The following is a 23,729-nucleotide window of genomic DNA, read 5'->3' as shown; positions in this document are numbered from 1 at the left end:
AAAATGTAAACAAGCGATCCAAGCTGGCATGAGGTCCTGGATAGTTCAGTTGGAGGAATTAATAAGGTGACTGAGCTCCAGCTTTCAAGCAGGGTCGACCAGCAGCCACTATCCAGAGAGGTCGGCCTGCCCTGTCCAGACACTCGTGCCTGAAATGCCTCAGGAAGTCTGGTGGTGTAGACCTGGCTTGTGTATTATAAATAATCTTAATATGGAATTATAGAGGTTAAAACTAAATTATCTTCTGAAAATCTCCACAGCTCGGGCACTTAAAATTTTAAAGTTTCACACAAAGGAAACATGGTTTCCTTGAGCCAGCTATTTGAAAGATGTAAGCGCATGGACAAGTTACGGAAACTGGTCAGGGATGTTCTCTCCAGAGCGCATCTCTCTACCCTTCCATTGGGTTCCAAATGTTATTTTAATTTAGGCCTCTGTCACAACAAGTTGCTAGCTGTGTGCTGGTCAGTCCAATAGGACCATGTAGGTTGGACTGTGATCAGACCCTCCTCCCTCAATTTACCCAAGCTGGACCAGACACGGGGATCCTGAGACTTGCCTCGAGCCAATGATTCTCTCGTTCTCTCTTTCCTGACTGACCCGAATCATTTATTTTTTGGTTGCTAAACATATATGTTGCCTTGGAAGGCAAAGTACTCACAGAGCGGGCATTCTCCCTTGCCTCCCTCCCTGAATTCAGCCCAGGGTCGTCAACAAGACTCAGGAGCCAGGACAGGCAAAGCTGGAAGCTCATTAAATAAGCAAAGCCAATAAAATCAAGTCCTTTCATGCAGAGAAACGCAGGCCAAGCTAAAGTTAGTTAATATATTTAATATGTGTCCCCTACAGAGAACTCTGCTAGAAAAACCTGTGATTGAGTTGCCTTGAAAGCTCACCAGATCTTTCCCAAGAAATAAGCCCAAGTTTGCCAGTGTTATTCACAGCACATCTTCAGGACAGCAGCTGGAACCAGGTGGGCTTCTCCCCCGGAAGTTATTAGAACAGTGCTCGGAAAAGTGAGCCATGCATCTTACTTGGTTCCATATGACAAAAGAACTGCCTCATGTAAGCCAAGACACTTTGATTCAAAAGGCTACTGTAAAAAGACTATTGCTGAAAGAAATGGGAATCCACATTAAAATATCACATGCCCTATCGGGATAGACACAAGCCACAAGACAGAGTAAGAGCAGCACCCAAGGTGCCTTTATATGCCATCTGAATGCCTGGGCTGGAGGGGCGCATCCAAGGACCAGCCGCAGAGCTTCATTCATTCGTTTCCAACTCGGCATTTCACTCAGAGCTGAAGTGAGGGGCACACCCGTTCACTTTCCTGCAGAGCTTCATTCCTCTTAGTCAAACGTGTGAGGAACAGTTGCACTCCACTGATCCAGTGCTTGGTTTTTCCTTATCGTTAAGAAGAGGGATCTAAACTGTTTTGAACTCATGCTTAGATAGAAAAGGACAATGAGGTTACACACTTAGTAGTAGTTTTCATGTATAAAAAGAAACTTGATATCTCCTTTAAAACCACCTGGCGGTTAAAAAAATGTCTTTAAGCCTAACAAGATTTTGGCTTTGCCAATTGGCCAATTAAGTAAAAGTGGAACCTAAGTAAAAAAAGAAAAGGTAATTCTCATACCAGCAGCCAGATTGCTAAGGTCTGTTCAGTATTAGGACAACAATTAAAAAATAATAAATTCTTACCATGAATTTCAGGACCTTAAGGCCCAGTGACACCATTCTTATCCAATAACCTCACAGTTGAACAAGAGTTATAAATATGCCTTCAACTTAGGTGGGACCGACAAACCAGACACTATCCTGCCTTACAAAGTTTCCACCTGATCTGAATTTCACTGGTAGGCCAAATCTCAGGACAAGGGGGCTAAAGGTGGCTCCCTTTGGGAAGCAAATGATCTTTGCAAGGTCAAACACTGCATGAAGTCCCTGGGATGAGCACTTCACTTCCAAGGAAGAGAGAAAAGGATGGAGATCTCCCACTCCAGAGCGAGGACAGGCCCTGCCCCGGCCCACGTGTCTTCTGAACGGGGGGAGTCACACATCTCCATCCTGGGGTTCTACATGTGCTTGATGCTGATGAAAAGGCCCATGCAACTTTCCAGAAATGGTCTCTGTTTCTCCCACTGAAATTAAAGGGTTGCTGGTGATGCTTCACAGTGAAATCTCCGTCATTTCTGAGAATCTAACCTTAAAAACATTCTTTAAGAACAAGTCTCTCTCTCTCGGCTCAATTTCAGGACTTTCCATACTATCTCGCATCAGTTCCATCAATGAGGTGCATTTGTTTCTGAGCAGATGCCCACCCCCCACTCACACAGTGCCCCGCTGGCTTCCACTCAGGTCGCTAGAGCTGCAGGCTATTTATATTCTTGGTCAGGACTTGCAAATAGACTTCGTGAAGTGTGCTAAGAAAGCTGGCATCGTTCTGTGGGGGAGAAAGAGGGAAAGATATGGCTCTGGTAACTGGTAACATGATCAAACCAATCCAATTGATGCCAGGTATGAGCACAAACCCAGAGCATGTAACAAAAGACCACTGACAGGTGTCTAACCAAAGGTATTAAAACCATGCAGAGAAAGCTCAACGTGGAGAGAGTGAGGAAGGTTTGGACTTACACCCTTCCTTGGACATCTGCTACCTGGGTGGTCCTGGGCAAGGTCTGAGGCTATGCTCCAAGACCCCAGGTAGCACAGAAGATGCTGACTTTCTTCCCTTCCTAAAAGGAAGGAAGCTTAGCACAGGTGCACGAAGTTGGCTCTTGTTCCCTCCTCTGCCCAAAGTTGGGGATGACGAGGGGGCGCACCAGCTGTATTTGTGCCTCAGCCCCAGCCTTGCCTCCATGACACCCAAGGCCTGTTTCCACGAGAAAAGCTGAGGTTCTCTGGCACCAGCGCATAAGCATTTTGTTAACCCACAGCTGGGCTAGGAAACCTTGGGTAGGATGCACTGACCTGGCCTGTTCTGGAGCCAATCCTCCACTCCTGAGCCATCAGTTGCCCCCTCCTGGGGCTGAAGGTAGAGGCTGGTGGTGGACTCCAGACAGCCAGCGTGCCTGCTGACTGACTCAGTGAGTGGTGTCACCAAGTACTGGGTACACTGCAGGGGGCCATAGTTTGTGTCCAGGAAGGCAGCACCTGCCCATGGCTCTGCCATAGAAACTGGGACCAAAGACCAGAGCCTGGACACAGATGCACAACTTCTCTTAAGCTGGAATCTATTCTAACTTTTGATCCCAAATCAGAAGTTAAAGCAAACAGAAAGGGACCAAAACTTTGCAGGGAAGAAGAGAGCATTGGGCCTCCCCAAGAAAACACCAAACACTGAATTCCTTCTGTTGGAAAGTGAAAAATCCAAGACAAGCAATTACCTTTATTAGATGTATTAGTGTGTCCTGGAGCTGAGACCTGCTGAGAACCAAAGGAGGTTTCATGGGATTTTCTGAGCTGCCCCCTGGACGGGAAGGGGAAGTGGCCTTCTTTTCTAGCTCTGGGGCCTTGGCCGCCGACTGCTGGAAAACGCTGGGTGATAGAAGGATGGAGGAAGATGCTGACGTTGTGGACGTAACAAACTTGGGAGAGGAAACCTGCAGCAGAAGGAGGGGAGAGAGTTAACAGAGGAGACAGCAGGAATAAAGACCAGGAAGGATTAGGACGAAATACAATTCTTAAACCACATGCTTCAAGAACACGCATTCGGTGGAGGAGCCTGAGAACATTCTTTCCAGTTTATTACATTTTACATCATTAACAAAGGATGAAAAAAATACTTTTATCACTGGGATGATCTTGGAGTTGTTACAAGATACTGAGATTCAGTCATCCTGAACCAAACTGAGCTACAGAATGTAATTAAGAGAACTACGAGACCATCCCATGAGAAATGAATGGTAACAATAGCACCTGCCTCACAGCACTTTATGGTTCGCAAAGAACTGAAGAAATCTCCTCTCATTTATCTCTCACAACAACCCTATGAGATAGGTGCTATAACTATCCTCATTTTACGGATGAGGAAACTGAGGCAAACAGAGACTTGCCCTGAGCTAGTAAAAATGTCTGAGGGCAGACCTGAACTCAGGTCCACCTGACTTGAGGTCCCGTGCTCTATCCACTGCACCACCTGCTTCAGAAATTCAGATGATGACAAGTAACAGTAAAGACTTGGTCCCACAATTCAGAGGCCTTTCAAGGCTCAGACATTCAGCTCAACAGACCCTTCTGAACAGCCTACTCTGAAGGAGGCAGTGATGGATACGGGTCCTCCCCTCAGCCAAGGGGATGGACAAGAGCTGCACAAATATGCCTGATGCACGGTCCAACAGGAAAAAACAGAAGAGAGGAAGGCCAAGTGCTCTCAGGAAACATGAGGAGGAAGGGATCACTTTCAGTAAGGGGATCTGGGCCAGTCTTCTGAAAGCCTGGGTGGTACCTAAGCCAAGCCTGGAAGGAAAAGAGGGATTCAAATAAGCAAGCAAGAAACATTGATTAAGTGCCTACTGTATACCAGGAACTGGGGATACGAGGACCAAGAAGGCACTGCCCTTCTATATTAGCATTAACATAAAGTAGTTGAGGCTGAACAGCTGGGCTGTGGCTCTCAAAGCTAAGCAGAGTTTATATCAGGAGACAGAGGCTTTGGAGCTGATCAAGTAGGGGAGTGACGTGTGCCCTTTGGCAGCTGGGCAGAGATGGATGAGACGTGGGCAGAAGCCCCGGGGCAGGAGCTGCTGCACCATGGAAGGGGGATGAGGCTTAAAAGTGGGGAACAGAGTCAGAGGTGAGAGGGGTGTGGAGAGAGAGAAAACAGCAGTTGGCAGCTGACCCGATCTGGGGATGAAGGAGAGGGAAGAGGCCAGGAGACTGGCAGGGAATGAAGATGAGATCTTTCGGGGATATCTCGGGTCCATTCAGTTTGACAGGCATGACTGGTGTTGAGAGGCTAAAGCTCAGGTAAGATGGGGGCAGCTGCGAGCCCTGGGGGTCACCAAGAGAGTGGAACCCCTAATCAACAAGAACCGTGATATCCAGGACATGTGACAACATGGAGCACAGTGGACTGGGCCATTTCCTCAGTCCTTTCTCCCTCGTCGTCTATCTGGAGTGTTTTGGGGGCAACAGTAATCCCATCTTGCTTTTCTGCTGCCTATCAAGCATTAAGGCTGGAAAAGAAAGAAGGGAAGGGAAGGCAAGAAATGGAAGAAGCCAAAGGAGGACAATGAGTCAGGAGATGATGCTTATTTACATTCAGATCCTGAAGCCAAAATGTTAGACCAAAAGGTCTCCCTTGTCACCCGCTAACCAAAGAGATCTTGGGTGGAGAAAGACTGTCAATATTCGCCCCCCATGGCTAATTCTGCAGGCCCATACATGCACAAAGAAATCATGAAAGGGAAAATATATTGTCTCGAGTGCAATGGTGGGGCCTGGCTGGTTGGCTTCCCTGGGACCAAAGCTCACATACTTACCATGACATGCCTGGAGAAAACCTTGGGCAGGCAGCTCCTTCAGAACCCTGATTTTACTACACAGGCTATACTATTTTAAATAGAATTTAAACCTGGAGTTCAAGGTAGCTACGGAGGCATCTCCAGACTCCCTGGTGGAAAATCTGTTACAAATCAGGGATAGTTGGGATATTAGGGACTTGTGGAATTGCAACAATACAGAAAGGAAATTTGTGACAACCTACCCAGAATATCACTCACAAAGGGAAACTGCTAAAAAGAAGGCCCTGGGAAAAGTTTAGTTGCATATTTCTTGCAAAATTCTTGGAACTATAACAATCATGAGGGCCAAGGAACCTGATGAAAATTTTTGCCACTAAGTTGTACTGACATGGCAAATTGGTAATAAAGTCTCCTGTTTTATAAACTGGTCTAGTGGTTTTTTAAACTTAGGGAGCGCTAACCAGTTTTCATCACAGACCATGAAAACAGGATACAATCACACGCTTTCCCATGAAGCTAAAGACAGTGGCTGGTGGGACAGCAAAGAGCTATTTACAAAATCCCAAACTAAGAAACTCCAAGGGCTACAATTTGGCAGAAGTGCACATTTACTAACTCCTCTGTTGGGAAGGGAGCTGCCATAGAAGAGAAAGACAGCAAATGACTGATCCACCGAAGATCCAAGGGCAAGGCCAATGCACTGACAATAGGCCACTCAGCTGTCCTTCAGCTGGCCAGTGTCAGACAGACGCCTTCCTTTCCAGGAGTCCATGATACTGTGCAATGTCATACCTGCCCAGGGCTGCACATGGCAAGTACTCTGCCCTCACAATCTCCTCCTGTCCTAAAAAGGTCCTATCACCAGTCGGCAAAAACGAAGCAGAAAAGGGTCAGCTGCTAACACCAGAGGATCAGGAACCTGGGTCATGCAGTTTTCTAGGATGGACTTTAGACCAGTGGTTCACCTGTCTCCCTTTCTCTGAATTCCTATTGCCAGGATGTGTGGGTTCCTGTACCTTCTTTTTGTTTTAACCCTCTAGCCTGAGAGAACATGAAACTGGAGTCACTTGTGAAAACAATATCAGGGCTGACCAGCAACTGGAAGTGACCCCAAACAGCAAGGCAGGGCTCTCTGGGACCCTACAAATGGAGGACAAGGATGTCATCAGCTGCTGCCCATCAGTGCCTTGTGTCCACCGCCAGTCTGATCTGCTCTTACGGGACCCACTCTCCTCCGGTCTTCTCTGAACTCTCCATGGATTATCTCTTTTTCCCTAGTCTTGAGGGTTGACCTGGGCCTCAATCCATCTTATCCAGGGGCCCATCATCTCCCCCATCCACAGCCTGACTCATGCATCTTGAGGGCCTGCCATTCTCTCTCTGGGCTTCTTGTCTGCCCACAGTTCCCATTCATCCTGGGGCACCTCAAGCTACCCTGCTCCAACCTTCACTGGCAGCCTTCATTTCCACTACTCCTAGTGAAGCTCTTCCCTCTACAAGGATGTCAAACCCACTGGCTTTGGGGCAGTCTTCTTCCTTGGCCTGCTGGCAGCAGCAGATGGCACCCGCCTCTTTTCCTGCTTCTTTCTCTTTCCTTTGACTCCTGTGACAATATCCTCCTCCTATTTTTACAACTGTCCCTTCTCTGACTCCTCTTCCTTCCAACTCATGCCTTTTGTGATCACTCCATGTGGCTAGCTCCCAAATCACTCTTTCCAGCCCTGGCCTTCCCCAGGGCTCCAGGACACACTTTCAACACTAATGGATCCCTTTCATCTTGATGCTCTGCCAATACCTCAAAATCCAAAGTCTAAACATGCCCTCACCCTCTCTGCTTCCCTTCCAAGTTGTCACCCTTATCCTTTCCTGTTTTTCACACTCAAGAAGTTGTCAGCATTTACCCAGATTGCCACAAATGGCCTTCCCCAATCAGGCTCTCCCTTCTCCAATCCCTGCATCATGCCAAGTACTTTACATACAAGACCTCATTCAGGTTTCTCAAGCACCTTGGGAGGCAGGAGAGATGAGGAAATGAAGGTGACAAAAGTCAGGTGATTTGCTGCTTATTGGCAGAGGTGGGATTTGAACCCAGGCCTTTTGACTCCAAATCAGCAGTGTTTATACTGTCACACATCTGCCATCTGGCTGCAGTTGCTGTTTCCAGCCCCACTATCTTCGGTAGCCCTGCCTTCTGCTTGGTATAATTATGGATGACATTTGTATCACAGTTATTGGTCCTGCAAAGTCATAAATGCGACAGCCAGGACCTCCTGGAGAGTGAAATGCCCTGTGGATCTTGCCTCTGGCACTCCGCCAGAGAAGGGGGATGAAGCTGGCCTCAATGCCCTAAAAAATCTCTTCCCACTTAAATCTATGACCACGTGTTCCAATTCTCCTTTCTCTTTGCACCCCTACTGCCCAGAAGGGACGGCTATTCAATTGAGTGTGGTGGCTGACTCCCTCCATGACCCATTAACTTTTATTTTGGTCTCTCACTCTCTCACCTCTTTTGTGGAAATTACACATACAGAACTTAAGAGGGAAGACCCTTCAGGGTCTTGAATACAGGACTAAGCTCCCACTCCCATGGATTACTCAGTGAGAGGGTTCGAAGGCCCAAATCTCAGTCTCTGAGCTCAATCTGAGCCAACCCTTACCTTCAGGGGAGGTCTCCCAGCAATGCTGAGTGTGGCTGTGGCCCCCCTTCTTCTGGCATGAGGCTCTCTGAAGCTCTCAGGGGTCGCAAGCTGGCTAGCCGAGGAGGTAAAGTGAGGGGCGATGGGGTTCTTGGGGAGCGTGGACGGTTGTGGGGTCAGCTGGAGCTTGTGCAGAAGGTTGGCGCTTGAAGTCCCTCCTGGGCCCGTCCCACTCAGTGGGGCCACCAACTGGTTCTGGGTGGCAATCAGATTCTGGGCCTTGTGCCTCAGCTCGGGGGCTGGCTGGGTAAGAAGAGGAGACCGCTGCTGGACAGCCTTTTTCATGGCTGGGGACCCACCAGTCTCAGCTGCTGGAGATGCCTTCATGACGGGACTTCTGGGGACTGAGCAGCTTGATGAGCTCTTCCTATCAGGTGGGGCTATGGGCGCAGGGGATTCCTGCTGCCCCACACTGGGGCTACTGGCCTGAATGAGGGAATTCTCCGGCTGATGTGTTCCTCTTGACTCAAAAGAAAATGGAGAGAACAAGTCACATTCTTTGGGGGAGGTGTCAGCTGGCAACTTCTCGACTCCTTCCGAACTGGGATATACGATTGCTGGCTGTTCCTTTGGCAATGAGGTTCCAAATAATTCTTCCACTGTGAGGTGTTTGTGTCCCGATGGCGCAGGCTGCAAAACAACACCAGAGAATCAGGACAACGGAGCAGCTTTCCTACTGCTCACCTCGATTTGGAGAAGATTTTGAGGTTAAGAATGAAAAGTTCACATATTATCATTTTAGAAAACAAAAGACAAGGCCCTCATGATTCCATCGGTAACTGACCTTTCTGCATTTGAAGATCGGTGGCCCCTAATTTTCAAAAGGGTCATGCTCCAATGTTTCTATAGAACAATGTTTCCTACACTTATTAGCCCTTTAGAGCTGAAAGGAAGCATGTACAGAAGAGCAAAGAGAATCCTGGAATGAGGTTAAGGACCTGTCCAAGGTCACACTGAGCCAGCCAGTGTTTACATTCAGGGCTATCACCAACCCCTCAGGTTCAAAGATCTAGGAAATGGGATCTTAGAGACCACCCACAACAATCCCTCATTTTAACAAACAAGGAAATGGAAGCTCAGAGAGCGCAGTACCCAAGGTCACATGGCTAGCAAGTGGCAGGGGTTAAATTTAACACCCAATCTTTTACACCCCATGGCTGCCCATAGAGGCTCCTAATAGAATCATCCTGCTGCTTTCCTCTCCTGGACAAGGGGGATCATACCTAGCTCCCTGTAAGCCGTCTAATGCATGCCCCTCCCTTCACTCACTCAGCGGCTGCCCAAACTCCGCTACTCTACTTGAATAGGTCCCCTGGCTGCCAAAAACCATCTTCCTTATGCCTAACAATAGTACAAGCACTGAAACTGCAATCAGAAGGTCTGGGTTCAAATTATGATTATGCCGCCAAATAACTATGATTGGGCAAATCATTGTACCTATGTGGGTCTCTTTCTTCATCTGTAAAATAAAGGGGGTGAACTAAGTGACCACAAAGGGCTCTCCCAGTTCTAAATCTATGATGCCATGATTCCTGTTCAAGTCTCTAGTGGCTTCTGATCACCCCTAGGATAAACCACAAAATCTTCAGCTTGGTCAATAAGGCTCCATCTTCTCCGTGACACACAACTTCTCTCTCAGTCCCTTCACAGTGCCCAACCATCTCACTAGATACTGTTGGAACTCAACACTTCATTTCCTGGTCCCATTTGTGGAAGCCCCTCCCCAGCTTCTGACCTCACACTTAAAACCCAGCTGCCCTGGAGACTATTCTCGCTGCTGCCTCCTCCCAAAGACCTTGTCTCTGCTCAACAGCAGGTGCCCACGCCCTCCATTCCCCTAATAGGAGGTGAGCTCCAAGAGGGCAGGAGCTGGTTCCCTACAGTCTTTGTAGCCCCTCCACACAGGCTCTTCCACAACAAAGCCACTGAACTGGGAAATTATGAAGCACATGAGGTGCCGTCAGTAAATGCTAAAGTAGTATTTTCCTTGGGCCAACTAAACTGAAGATAGTCTATTTCTGTCTAATCAAAAGTTGACTCCAGGTCACAATTACTCCAGCTGTTGAAACATCTGACTAATTGATTGCAGGTGTTGCCAGGAGGGTTGATGAATCAAGACATTTCCTTTTCTGGTTGGATGAGCTGAAGGCTGACCAAAAGTTCTGCTCAGCTTTCTTTGCAGCTAACTTCAGACCCTAAGATTTGGACCTGGAAGGTCCTGAGGAACTGTCAGGTCTAGTCCCTCATTTTCCAAACAAGAAAACCGAGGCTCCAAACCACCCAGGCAGTAAATGACCAGCAGGGTCTGGATCTGAACCCATTTCCCTTCGCTTTCAATCCAGCACTCCCTCTCCTGGAGCAGGCAACAAGGGGATGCTTGAGCAGAATCTGCTGACTCCTGCCAAGGCACAAAACCTCTAGCTTAGAGGCAGTGAGCTGCCTGTGGACTTGGCCCCAGTCCATGAAAGGCAGCACAGGCTTCTCACCATCAGTTGGCCTTTAGTCAGTAATTTTCAGGGTAACAGTAAATGACAGACCAGACCCAAACACTCCCCCTTCACCCCAACTATTACATAATCTATAGCACTGGAATCAGGAGGCTTGGGAAGTACTGAAGTGGTGTTCGAAGGTCATTTCAAAAAAGGAGCCATAGCCACAGAGTCAAAATTGGATGTCAAAGCTAGGAGACAGTTTCATATATGACAATGTCAATCATGCGAATGTCAATTCCATTCCTTTCTCATCTGAATGACACTGCTCGGCACGGGGGATGTAGTCTATTAATACCAAATGTCGTACCCATATTCTCTCCACCAAAGGCAGCACCCTGCCACTAGACAAAGCAAGCCTTATTCTCACCATAACCACCCTTCCTTCTCTTTCACTAATGAATGAGTATTTTTCCACCTGCTCATAAGGCCAGGACAACAGTGCTGTAGGGAGGGAACTCTGAAGAGTTAATGATGACCCTCATCAGTGGTTTTCTCAGACCATTACTGGTTCTCTCCCACTAGATGGCATGGTGACTAAGCAAACACTTGTGACCCAGTTTGTCTGATTATTAAACACAGGGATGATTTCAAGTTTCATCTTCACTAAAGAAATATGCTTTATAATCACACTAGTGGGACTGATCTTAGAGTTCAGAAAACTGAGTGACGCACATAGTTTCAGATAGTAAGCATATATCAGCATACTAGAAGAAGTTCATTTGGATCCTGGGATGTGGAGTTTTAAAAAATTAACAAATGCTTTTACTCTATTCCAGTCCAAACAGTTATAGAATGCACAGCATTTAGGAAATCCAATAAGAGATGCCCTCTTAGCTTGTTCATCTTTTAAAGGTCCTACCTCTCAAGGGAAATCCATAAACTGCTTGGTCAGGCTGTAATGCAGGATCAGCTCAAGGAACAGGGTCAAGGACTGCACCTGGAAACTCCTCTACCAAGGAGGTACAACTTACAATCTTAAGAGTATTAAGGGACTTTCCCAGGGTCACTGAGCCAGAATGACAAGCACTCATGTTTCTTGGCTTGGAGGCCAGCCTCTCTATCAACAAGAGTAGATTGGCTCTCACTAATTAAAAGTCTATAAAAATTAGGAGGACTACTTGTTTCCATAAGAGGCACTATGGTGGTGCAGAAAGGAAGCCTAGGAGCTAGAGCCCCTGAGTTCAAGTCTTCCCTTTGACCCAGACTGGAGAGAATCATTAAGTCTCTTAAGGCCAAGAGATGGTGCCGACCTGCACTGGTAGAAGGAGTTTCCTAACCTGGGAGGTCTCAACCCCAATGAGATCTTACGTGTGGCCCCCATCTTTAGCCTCTTTGTTTTTGCAGCACAGAATATTCATTTCTGAGACCTCTGATTGATGTTGGGGAGGGTTGGGGACTTAGAACTGTGAGCTCATGAATATACCTAAGACTTACAGATAGTAGCTCATACCCATTAGAGTCTGATTTGGGGGGATGGGGTAAGGTAATCAGGATGAAATGAGTTGCCCAGGCACACACAGCTAGTAAGCATCTGAGGCCAGATGTGAACACGGGTCCTCTTGACTCCAGGGCTGGTGCTCTATCCACTGTGCCACTCAGCCACACCTAAACAATATTGTTTATTCTGTCTCCCTTCAGGGGGACACACCTTCTCCTGCGCTTGTAATCCCGGGGATGTTTCTTCTGACGTCTCCTCAGCACTGCCAGGGTTTGGGCGAGTACTTGGTTGGAACCCAGGGCTTGAGATGGTTGAGTCTGTAATCTGGTTCTTTAAAAGAAGAAAAAGACAGAGAAAAAAAGTCACTGCATGAATATGTTGACCCAGGAGCTCTCCAAACAGCGTTTGGGAATGAGAAAGCTACTCTATTTAATGAAGGAGAAACCCCTATTTCCTGTGTGTGCTACAATAATAATTTCTAGGAACTTTTGTGAGATTGTTTTAGAAAATAAAATGTTAGCCATAATTTATTCTATCCTTTATTCTTTATTCCTAGTGATGGAAAAACAATGATTATCCTTCAGTTAATGTAGCTCAATAAAAAGCTTTCCAGAAATCATTAGCACATCCCCGCTTGTTACAGCCAATTTACATGAGATTTTAAAAATATCTGTTAAAGACAAGATAAAGACCAAAACATTCTTGTTCTGACAATTTTTTTGAAAATAGTATTTTATTTTTTCCCCAGTTACAGATAAAGACAATTTTAAACATTCATATTTTAAAAATATTGAACTTCAAATTTTCTCTTTCCCTTCTTCGTCTGCCCCCTCCCTGGGACAGTAATGTGACAAATCGCTTTAAAGAGCTTTACTCTGAAAGTGCAACAACTGGAAATGGAGTGAAAACCTGTTAAAAAGGAATTTGAGTCTATTTTCAGCTTTCTGGGTCCACTTTTGAAACACATGGCGCAAATAGTAACAAGTGAAAACAACTGTTAGACTCTAATAGGATGGTAGACTTCAGCCAGGAGAGCACTCCCATGCCACCAGAGAGCCCAAGCCTTTTGAGCCCAAAGCTCTGTTCCCTGGAGCCTCCAAACTGGGGAGGCTGGGCCCATCAATCACTGGGCTTCTACTCAAAGCCTCTTTAGTTTGGAAGGCCCTTCCAGACTTCCTGCTCTCTGTTGGTACAACCATTTAAAACTCAAGGCAGCCTCTAGATCATAACGCCAATTCTGGGGAGAAAGTTCAGTGCCCTCGGGACAGTCCAGAAAAAAGCCATCTATCCTTCTTCATGCTCCCATACTAATATAGTATCACTTACTATGAGGTTCAACAGCGGTAAGAGCTTGAGTAGAAACTGGTGAAGGCAAAAATGTGTGATTTTTCTGTCTGCATAATTTAACACGTGCATGGCTGCAGATTACATAGACACTTCTCTGAAAACAGGCACTGAAGGAGCTATGCCATCATCCAATTTCAGTCTTTAGAGTACTTGATCATTTCTTTTTTTTTATCACTTTTTTTTTAAATTTATTTATTTAACTTTTAACATTCATTTTCACAAAATTTTGGGTTCCAAATTTTCTTCCCATTCGTCCCCTCCCCCCACCCCAAAACACCAAGCATTCTGATTGCCCCTATCACCAATCTGCCCTCTCTTCTAACATCCCTCCCTTCCCTTGTCCCCATCTTCTCTTTTATCCTGTGGGGCCAGATAACTTTCTATACCCCATTGCCTGTATTTCTTATTTCCTAGTGGCAAGAACAGTACTCGACAGTTGTTCCTAAAACTTTGACTTCAACTTCTCTTCATCCCTCCCTCCGCACCCCTTCCCTTTGGGAAGCCAAGCAATTCAATATAGGCCATATCTGTGTAGTTTTGCAAATGACTTCCATAATAGTCATGTTGTGTAAGACTAACTATATTTCCCTCCATCCTATCCTGCCCCGCATTGCTTCTATTCTCTCTTGGATCCTGTCCCTCCCCAAGAGTGTTGACTTCAAATTGCTCCCTCCTCCCACTGCCCTCCCTTCCATCATCCCCCCCCACCCTGCTTATCCTCTTCTCCCCCACTTTCCTGCACTGTAAGATAGGTTTTCATACCAAAACGAGTGTGCATTTTATTCCTTCCTTTAGTCAAATGTGATGAGAGTAAACTTCATGTCTTTCTCTCACCTCCCCTCTTTTTCCCTCCACTAAAAAGTCTTTTGCTTGCCTCTTTTATGAGAGATAATTTGCCCCATTCCATTTCTCCCTTTCTCCTCCCAATATATTTCTCTCTCACAGCTTAATTTCATTTTTTAAAGATATGATCCCATCCTATTCCTTCACTCTGTGCTCTCTGTCTCTGTGTGCATGTGCGTGTGTGTGCGCACACGTGTGTGTATGTGTGTGTGTGTAATCCCACCCACTATGCAGATACTGAAAAGTTTCAAGAGTTACAAATATTGTCTTTCCATGTAGTAATGTAAACAGTTCAGCTTTAGTAAAGTCCCTTATGACTTCTCTTTCCTGTTTACCTTTTCATGCTTCTCTTCATTCCTGTGTTTGAAAGTCAAATTTTCTTTTCAGCTCTGGTCTTTTCATCAAGAATGCTTGAAAGACCATTTTTTCCCCTGAAGTATTACACTCAGTTTTGCTGGGTAGGTGATTCTTGGTTTTAGTCCTAGTTCCTTTGACTTCTGGAATGTCATATTCCACACCCTTCGATCCCTTAATGTAGAAGCTGCTAGATCTTGTGTTATCCTGATTGTATTTCCACAATACTTGAATTGTTTCTTTCTAGTTGCTTGCAGTATTTTCTCCCTTACCAGGGAACTCTGGAATTTGGCCACAATGTTCCTAGGAGTTTCTCTTTTGGGATCTCTTTCAGGAGGTAATCGGTGGATTCCTTGAATACTTCTTATTTTGCCCTCTAGTTCTAGAATATCAGGGCAGTTTTCCTTGATAATTTCATGAAAGATGATGTCTAGGCTCTTTTTTTGATCATGGCTTTCAGGCAGTCCTATAATTTTTAAATTGTCTCTCCTGGATCTATTTTCCAGGTCAGTAGTTTTTCCAATGAGATATTTCACATTATCTTCCATTTTTTCATTCTTTTGGTTTTGTTTTGTGATTTCTTGGTTTCTCATAAAGTCATTAGCCTCCATCTGTTCCATTCTAATTTTGAAAGAACTATTTTCTTCAGTGAGCTTTTGGACCTCCTTTTCCATTTGGCTAATTCTGCTTTTGAAAGCATTCTTCTCATTGGCTTTTTGAACCTCTTTTGCCAATTGAGTTAGCCTATTTTTCAAGGTGTTATTTTTTTCAGCATTTTTTTGGGTCTCCTTTAGCAAGGTGTTGACCTGCTTTTCATGCTTTTCTTTCATCTCTTTCATTTCTCTTCCCAGTTTTTCCTCCACCTCTCTAACTTGATTTTCAAAATCCTTTTTGAGCTCTTCCATGGCCTGAGCCCACTGAATATTTATTTTGGATGTTTGGGATACAGAAGCCTTGACGTTTATGTCTTTCCCTGATGGTAAGCATTGTTCTTCCTCATCTGAAAGGATGGGAGGAGACATCTGTTCACCAAGAAAGTAACCTTCTATGGTCTTATTTTTTTTTCCCCCTTTTCTGGGCATTTTCCCAGCTGGTACTTGACTTCTGAGCTTCCTCTCCACACCCACCTAGCCTCCAGTTCCGCCCAGCTAGCACTTGGGGGCTGAGATGCAAATGCTGCTTCCCAGCCTCAGGGCTTTTGGTGGAGGCGGGGCTGCTATTCAGTGTGAGATTAAGTTCAGGTGCTCAGGTGGGGGCAGGGCCACCACACTGGGCTCAGTTCCCTCAGGGGGTTTATGCAGAGACTTTCAACAATGGATCTGGGCTCCTGCCTGCTTTGGGAGCCCCTGTCCTCTGCTGCCTCTGCTGCTGCCTCCCGAGGGGGCCTGAGTTATGGACACACCCCACTCCCCTTTCGGTGAACTAAAAAGCCCTTCTCACTGACCTTTGGTGCCTGTGGGTGGAGGGACCTGCGTGGCTGCTGGAGATTCTGTCCCTGAAGCCTGCTCAGATCTGCTCCTCTCAGTGCCATGCAGCCAAGGCAGGGCTGGGCTCTGCTCTGGGTCCAGTGTGCAACAGACCTTTCATGTCAGTTTTTCAGGTCTCTCTGGAACAGAAATCTCCACTCAGTTGTTCTGTGGCTTCTGCTGCTCCAGAATTTGTTGGGAGTTCTTCTTTACAGGTATTTTATGGGCTGTGGGTTAGGAGCTAGCATACGTGTATCTTTCTACTCCGCCATCTTGGCTCCTCCCCCGTACCTGATCATTTCAATAAACCCATGGTCATACCTATGGTTATCACCAGCCATGAGCATAGAATGAAGGCCTAAAATCAGGTGCCATGGGGCAAGACACTGCTCAGAGACTCACCACAACACAGGTAATGTCCTGGGTCTGGGGCTTCTATTCCCAGGTCCAGGAAGGAATGCCAAGGTGAGCTCAGCACTACAAAGGAGAGTGATACTGGCTATTTTTCTCTGTTTGCTAAAGCTCATCTACCTAGGGGAATTGGATGAACTAGCCAATAAAATAAAAAGGTATTAAAACAGACAAGCCAGAGTGCAAAGGATCTTTTTAGACAGCATATCTGATTCATTTAAAGTCTGAGTGTTTACTGATTTCCTCATACAGATATGACACACTATATAAGGGACTAACCTCCTTTAGAATCCTTGACCTGATCACATCACCGCAGTTTTTCTAAGCCTTCCTCCTTACCCTCTCTCCAAGCAGACTCACTGTCTGTCTCCCCTGGGCATGAGAGGAGCCCCCAGAATGTCACAGGCAGAGAAGGGTTTTTCTTTCCAGTGTGAAAACAAAGATTCAGGCAGTGCCACCAGCTTCATGTGTTGTAGAGCTAATCAACAAGGCGGGCCTACTCTGATGGGCACAACTCTCCTTTAAGGGACTGACATTCATTCTACCATTAAATAGGAGAAACGGTTTCAAAAATTAGGAGCACACAAGAAAGCCATTTATGTGTTTGTTCGTTTTTTTAATATTTTAGTCCCTTCCCCCCAATTACACACAAAAACAATTTCTTAACATTTAAAAAAAAGTTTTGAGTTCCAAATCCTGCCCTTTCCTCCTCCCTGAGATGGTCATGGGCAATCATGTAAAACAAGAGGCCTCAAACAACAACAAAAAAGAAGGTGAAGAACAGCCTTCTCCACCCAGGTCGTATTCAGACATCAGCCCCTTCTCTGGAGGCAGACAGCATGCTTCATCGTGAGTCCTTTCGGATTGTCCTGGACCATTGGGCAATGTGGCTGTTACTGTGTACAATGTTCTGGTTCTCTTCAATTCACTCTGTATCAGTTCATGTGAGTTTTCCAGGTTTTTCTGAAATCTGCCTCCTCCTCATTTCTTATAACACAATAATATTTCATCGCAATCATACATCTCAGGTAGTTCAGCCATTCCCCAACTGATGGGCGTCTCCTTGATTTCCAATTCTTAGTCACCACAAATACAGCTGCTGTAAATATTTTTGGAGTACAGCGTTATTAAGTAAATGACAGGTTCCACCGATCTTCCGAGAGTTTTGTTTTACCATAACCTGCAGAAATCTTTCATGCAGGCTTCATTTTGGGGGTAATTTTCCTTAGAACAGACACTTCTCAAAGTACATTTCCCCCCCCAGAATTATAATTCCCAGAAAGTAAAGGTACACAGTTTTCTTCTTGACCCTAGATTTTCTTTACAGATGTGTATAATTCAGTTATCGTCCCTCCTTCATACCTGAAGAGGACCATGGTGCTCAACTGTGGCCGATGAGTCCAACATGAACTCAGAAGGCCCTATCACAGGCTGGACGCGAAGAGTCCATCTGAACATTTGGGATGGAGATGTCTCTAAATTTATGCACCTCCCATTTCCTTTACGCTACTATGGTTCTGCTTTGCTCACAGAGTACTGCACCTTCTTTGATGTAGGCATGCTATGTCCCAGCATCTCCCATGTCTCACAATCAACTGCAAAGTTCTTCAGCAAGATCTTGAGCGTCCCTGAACTCATTCTTCTGACTTCTGTTCTCAATAATATGGTCTCTTAGGTATCGTGTGCTTGGCATTTGGGCTACTTGGCAAGCCCACTGGGGTTGTGCTCTCTGCTTGGCAGTTCAGCTTTGAGAGAGGACCTCAGCGTTGGGTGCCTTATCTTGCCGCAGATGACTGAACACTCAATGCAGCCTCTGAGGCTGAGATGGAACAGAGCATGTACAGACTGATTCTCTGCTGCTTGTGCTTCTGGCTTAACATCAAGCAAGGTTCTCTACCAGCCAGCACCACACCCCCCAGTTATAGCAAATGGAGAGATTCTGAAGGCTGTAGATAGTAAGTTCACTTACTCTGGCAGTATACTTTCCAAGGACAGACACACATATGATGAAGCTGATGCATGCATTGCCAGGCTAGCTCAGGATTGGGGAGGCTCTGAAGGAAAGTGTGGGAGAGAAGAGGTATCAGACTGACTACCAGACTGAATGAAGGTCTACAGAGCCGTTGTGCTGACCTCATTGCTGTCTGCCTGTGAAACCTGGAGAGTCTACCAGCACCAAGCCAGGAAGCTGAATCGCTTCCATTTGAATTGTCTCAGGAAGATTCTGAAGATAGTTTAGTAGGTTAAAACCAAAGGCTTTCTTCTGCTGCTGTTTGCTTGCCACACTCTATGAAATAGCTAAGGCCAATTCCATGGTTCAGAGGTAGTTCATGTTGGAGCACAGGCAGTGTTACCTGTACCCAGCTGAGCCTCTGAGTTAGAGGAAGTGACAACTGTAGCCCAAGTGCATGCAGGCTTTACCAAGCCGTGAGAACCTGGACGCCTGGCACTCGAGGCTCAGCCTGCTGAGGATTATCACGGGCTGTGGTAACTTGTAAAACACGAACAGGCTATGCACCACACTGGTTAAGAAGCAGAGCCCCTGAGGACATCACACAACTTTCAAATTACTTCTGATCCAATGGAGCAATGTTAGAGCTTCCAGAGAGGGAAATGGAAACTGTCCCCCAGGTGACAATTCCCCCTGGAGGCTGAGAGATGGCATCTCCGGCTTGCTCTGATACACTGGAGGCTTCTGGGAAAAACTGAAGCAATGTTTCTATGCCATTATTTTTAGGCTGGGCCTCAACCAAACCAAAGGCTTTGGTGTTCCAGTATGTGACAAGGGCCCTCAAATTTGGAAAACTAACTAAGCTAAACTAAAAATGTTCTTTACTCTTTTCAATGTGCAGGAAAGCTTAGTTAACTCATGGCACAACACAGAAAGCGGGTAGAGGGAGAATGCTGCATTCCGCTCCAGGACCATGTCTCTGGGTCTAATTCCATTGAAGCCATAATGCCTCTGTTATCACAGTAGGATGCAAACCAGAGCACTTCCCCAAAGTCAAAGCCAGCATAAGGGCCAACAAATAGCCCACTAGTGAAGGACTCTCCTAGGCCCTGTGAGTAGCTCTTACACAGGACTAGGGGCTGGGGATGAAGGGGAAGTGCATGAAGAGGTCTTCTTCAGAGTCAGGTGGTCCATGGGTTAGTTACACGGAGTCAGGAAGACAAGAATTCGAATTCAGCCTCAGACCTTTCCCAGCTGCCAAGTGACTTCTCTCTGAGTTTCGACATTGGTAAAACTGAGATAAAAAGGGCACTGAGCTCACAGGATTATTGTGAAGATCAAATGATGGAACGTGCGGAAGTGCTTTTCAAATCTCAAGGGCTGCAGAGAGGCCAGATGTGACGTTAACAATCACAAAGCTCCTGAGTGCTCAGGGAGACAATTTCCTACCATGCATTTGTGAGGCAAGAACTGGAAACTCCAATCATCACTCCGAAAAATGTAGAGAAATGTCAAGCTTTCCCATTGTCATCACCCACTTTTCTGTCACTGCCCAGCTCCATGGGAACACAAAAGAACTTATGGTTATAACTTTTAAAATAATTAACAGAAGTTTAAAAATGTTCTTTGAATAAACAGTTTTCAATCCCAAGGATCTTGAAGCTACTACCATTTGTGGCAAGCAAGGGTAGGATCTAATTATGGTTTTTCTTGCAGGTAAATTATTTCTGTTGCATCTTAAAACTAAAGAGATAAAAATGACAGATGTCTGATGTGCACACCACAAAGCAACAGCTTAAAAACAAAACACTTCTGTATTTACCATAAACAAGACGCTAGCTATGGGCGGTGGTGGTGGTTACAATTCCTCTGACCAAAAGAAAGCATCATCTTCAGCGCAGAGGACGTCTGTGCGTAGAACCCTTGAGCTGCTACTAAGCCCCAGCAGCCCCTCGGCCGCGCTCTGCCTTCCTTCCCCTCTCCCCAGGCCCGTCCTGCCCACATCTTACTGTCTAGCCCAGAACTCACTCGCTCATACTCGTCCTTGGCTTTACTCAGCATCTCCAGGATGTCAATGGGTCTCTTTTCACGACGTCCGTTGGCCCGGCTGGGGCTCTGTCTGTCGCTAGCAGCCTGCTGGCACCTTTGGGTCTCCTGTTCCACCACTCTAAAAGTAAGAATTTCACAAGTGTTCCTCAGCGATACAATCTGTCCTGAGAACATCTTGGAGGCACAAATCTTGGGAGGAGTCAGGTCTAACCAGTCAACACATTCATACATGAAGTGGGTACAAACCCATTTCACATTTGGTAAGCTATAAACACAGAACTGACATGTGGCTGCTTTTTAAGGAGTAAGCAATAAACACACACATAAAGCTTCCACTTATGAGTCTTCTTTTCACCAGAAGGATCTGAAAGCAAACCAAACAATGTGCAACGGCAGCAAGAACCCCGAATTTAGAAAGGATCAATGGGAAGTGCTCTGCAGTAAACTGAATAACAAACAAGTGACCTCCCATTGTCATTCAGCAGAATGACTTGGCACCTGGGAGAGCCCGGTGTGGAAGTCTGGCACAGAATCCCATGGAGAAAAAAGGTCTCCAGAATGAAAAAAAAAGGTGTGGGGGGGTGACAGCGTCTGGGTTATACCCCAAGCCCTGTGACAATAGTCAGGGATATTTCCAGAAAAGTCAAGCATCAAAGCTCTCACTGTCCTCCCCCTCATGATAAGAGGATGACGCCTGCTCATGCTGACAGCCAGACCAGGCTGTCTGTGCAGGCTAGGGCTGTCCTCCAGGCCTTCCCTCCCCTTGCTTCCCTGCTGACTCCCTGCTCCCTGAACTGAATGGCCAGATGGAAGGATGAAGAAGGCTTTTAAACCCTGGGATAATTCCAAGCCATGCTCAGTTGGAGATCCACATGGATTTTCATCACACCACCACCTGACCCTGACCCAGTGAGCCATCTGCAGAGCTGGATAGACTGAGGTGTACTGGGCTGGTCAAGGGGCTTCCTTTGTCTGTGTGCTTTGCTACAAGATCTAACCTAGAAGACGTGTGAGGGCTTTTACTACCAGTAGGTGCCAGGCAGACTCTGTGACCCTCTGAGCTTTGCTGGTGTTTAATATTACTTGTAAATGAGGAGTCTGGGGCAGGAAACTCTGCTTAGGTTGGGCAGAGAACCTGGGAAAGAACCATCTCATGGAGCTCTAGCTTGAGGATTAAGCGAATGAAGGGGAAGCAATGTTACTCAAGAGAAATATCCCCTTGTTCGGAGTCTGACTCTACCTCGGATCCGGACTAGTTGGGTGGCCCTAGGTAAATCCACCTTCCACCTCACAGAGCCAGGTTCCTGCCCTAAACTCAGGGACAGCGAGCTCTTCCCTGCCTTGGTGGGGTGCCCCAACTTCAGAAGGAAGGGTTCTTCCAAATCATTTCACTCAACACTAACCAAACTTGAGCCAACCTTCCCTTCTCTAAAGCTCTCCAAAGAAACAAGGATGGTCTTCTTCGCTATGTCCTGGCCCTTGCCCTGTTGGCACTTTTGTCTCCTGTGTTCCCTGGCTGGCATCTTGGCATAATAAAAATAACTAACATTCATTAAGTTCCTGCTGTATACAAGGCACTGTACTAAGCTTTCCAGTTATCTCATCTGATCCTCACAACCAGCCTGGGAAGCCAGTGCTATTATTCCCATTTTATAGAGGAAGGAACTGAGACAAACAGTGACTTGCTCAGGGTCACCCAGCCAGGAAGTGCCAGAGCCCAGGCGCTGTGCTCCTTCCCAGGACTGTAGTGCCCTCTGGCTGCTTTCATGTTGCTGCACCTCTAGTCATGGCTGGTGCCCTCAGCTCTTGCTACAATCCTGTGACTTGCTTGGCTGCAGAGGAAAGTGAGGAAGGGGTGCATACCCAGAACATTGGGCACTGCATGAGACGTCGAGTGCTGGCCCCGGGCCAGCAAGCTGGGTGCAGCCCATCATTAAAGGCAGCCACTATTCAGCAGGATAACTATCTCAACAGACATACAGGAATCAAGGATAGCCATGCCCTTGGGGGGACAGGAGAGGGAGCAGTGACAAGGAGGAGCTACCTCCCATACTTCAAATAAACCATCTTGGACTTGCTAGCTAGACGTAGGGGAAGGGCAGGGTCAGGGCAGCCCACAGCTGAGGGGTCCCTCTAGAGCACTGGGCTTTTTGTGTACAATTTTTCATTGGGGTCTCACTCTCCCCCTTTCAAAAAGTCACTTTTTAAATGCAAATAACTTTGGAAGGAGATGGTGCTAGTCATTCATGCATTAATGTGAAATCTTCTAGAATTGGGGGAAGGCAGGTCACAGCAGGGAGCCACAGCTGGAGAGGAAGCAAAAGCACCAGAGGATAAGGAGATGGGGAGGTGAAGAACAGGACTCAGAACTCCCAATTTTTTCTAGCCACAAGGTAAAGATAAAAAGCCCAGGATGCCAAGTGAGGAGATGAGTGGGAATCTAGCCTCCAACACTCACCATGTGGTTCCTGAACAAGTCACTCGCTGGGATTTTAAAATGGGTCTTATGCATGTAGCACTGACCTCACAGGCTAGTTGTGAGAACAAAAGATCATTTAATTAAAGAGCTTTATTAACCTTCTCGTGTTCTGTAAATGCCAGTCAGTATCCTAATTACTGTGCGTTAAAAGGTGCCTTTACGAGTCAACCTAGGAAGCTCACTGCCATTTTGTAAAAGAACTTCTAGGGCTGGAGTTCTTACCCTGGAGTCCATGGACTTGATTTTTTTATTTATTTATTTATTTATTTATTTTTTTTAAGTTATCCTTTTTTTTTTTTTTTTATATTATTAAATTTATTTATTTAACTTTTAACATTCCTTTTCACAAAATTTTGGGTTACAAATTTTCTCCCCTTTTATCCCCTCCCCCCCCAAACACCAAGCATTCTAATTGCCCCTATGACCAATTTGCTCTCTCTTCTATCATCCCTCACTGCCCTTGTTTCCATCTTCTCTTTTGTCCTGTAGGGGCAGATAGCTTTCTATACCCCTTTACCTGTTTTTCTTATTTCCTAGTGGCAAGAACATTACTCGACAGTTGATCCTAACACTTTGAGTTCCAACTTCTCTTCCTCCCTCCCTCCCCACCCCTCCCCTTTGGAAGGCAAGCAATTCAATATAGGCCATATCTGTGTAGTTTTGCAAATGACTTCCATAATAGTTGTGTTGTATAGGACTAACTATATTTCCCTCCATCCTATCCTGTCCCCC

At 46.1% G+C, this 23,729-nt stretch overlaps 1 protein-coding gene across 1 annotated transcript in view; it reads right to left on the bottom strand.

The window, feature by feature from the left end:
* Positions 1–2,247: 2,247 nt before the first annotated feature.
* DCP1A (decapping mRNA 1A) overlaps positions 2,248–23,729 on the bottom strand; it is a 41,990-nt gene continuing 20,508 nt past the window's right edge. Inside the window, exons 5-9 of the mRNA XM_072599064.1 lie at positions 20,498–20,636; positions 12,308–12,427; positions 8,129–8,797; positions 3,393–3,608; positions 2,248–2,449 (exon numbers count right to left, since the gene is read on the bottom strand). Of these exons, the coding sequence (XP_072455165.1) occupies positions 2,369–2,449; positions 3,393–3,608; positions 8,129–8,797; positions 12,308–12,427; positions 20,498–20,636 (1,225 nt within the window). The 3' untranslated portion in view covers positions 2,248–2,368. The remainder of the gene's footprint in view (positions 2,450–3,392; positions 3,609–8,128; positions 8,798–12,307; positions 12,428–20,497; positions 20,637–23,729) is intronic.

Source organism: Notamacropus eugenii, chromosome 3 (assembly GCF_028372415.1).
Source record: "Notamacropus eugenii isolate mMacEug1 chromosome 3, mMacEug1.pri_v2, whole genome shotgun sequence".
NCBI lineage: Eukaryota > Metazoa > Chordata > Mammalia > Diprotodontia > Macropodidae > Notamacropus > Notamacropus eugenii.
Note: the sequence above shows the minus strand (reverse complement) of the source record. Positions and strands in the feature narration are given on the sequence as shown.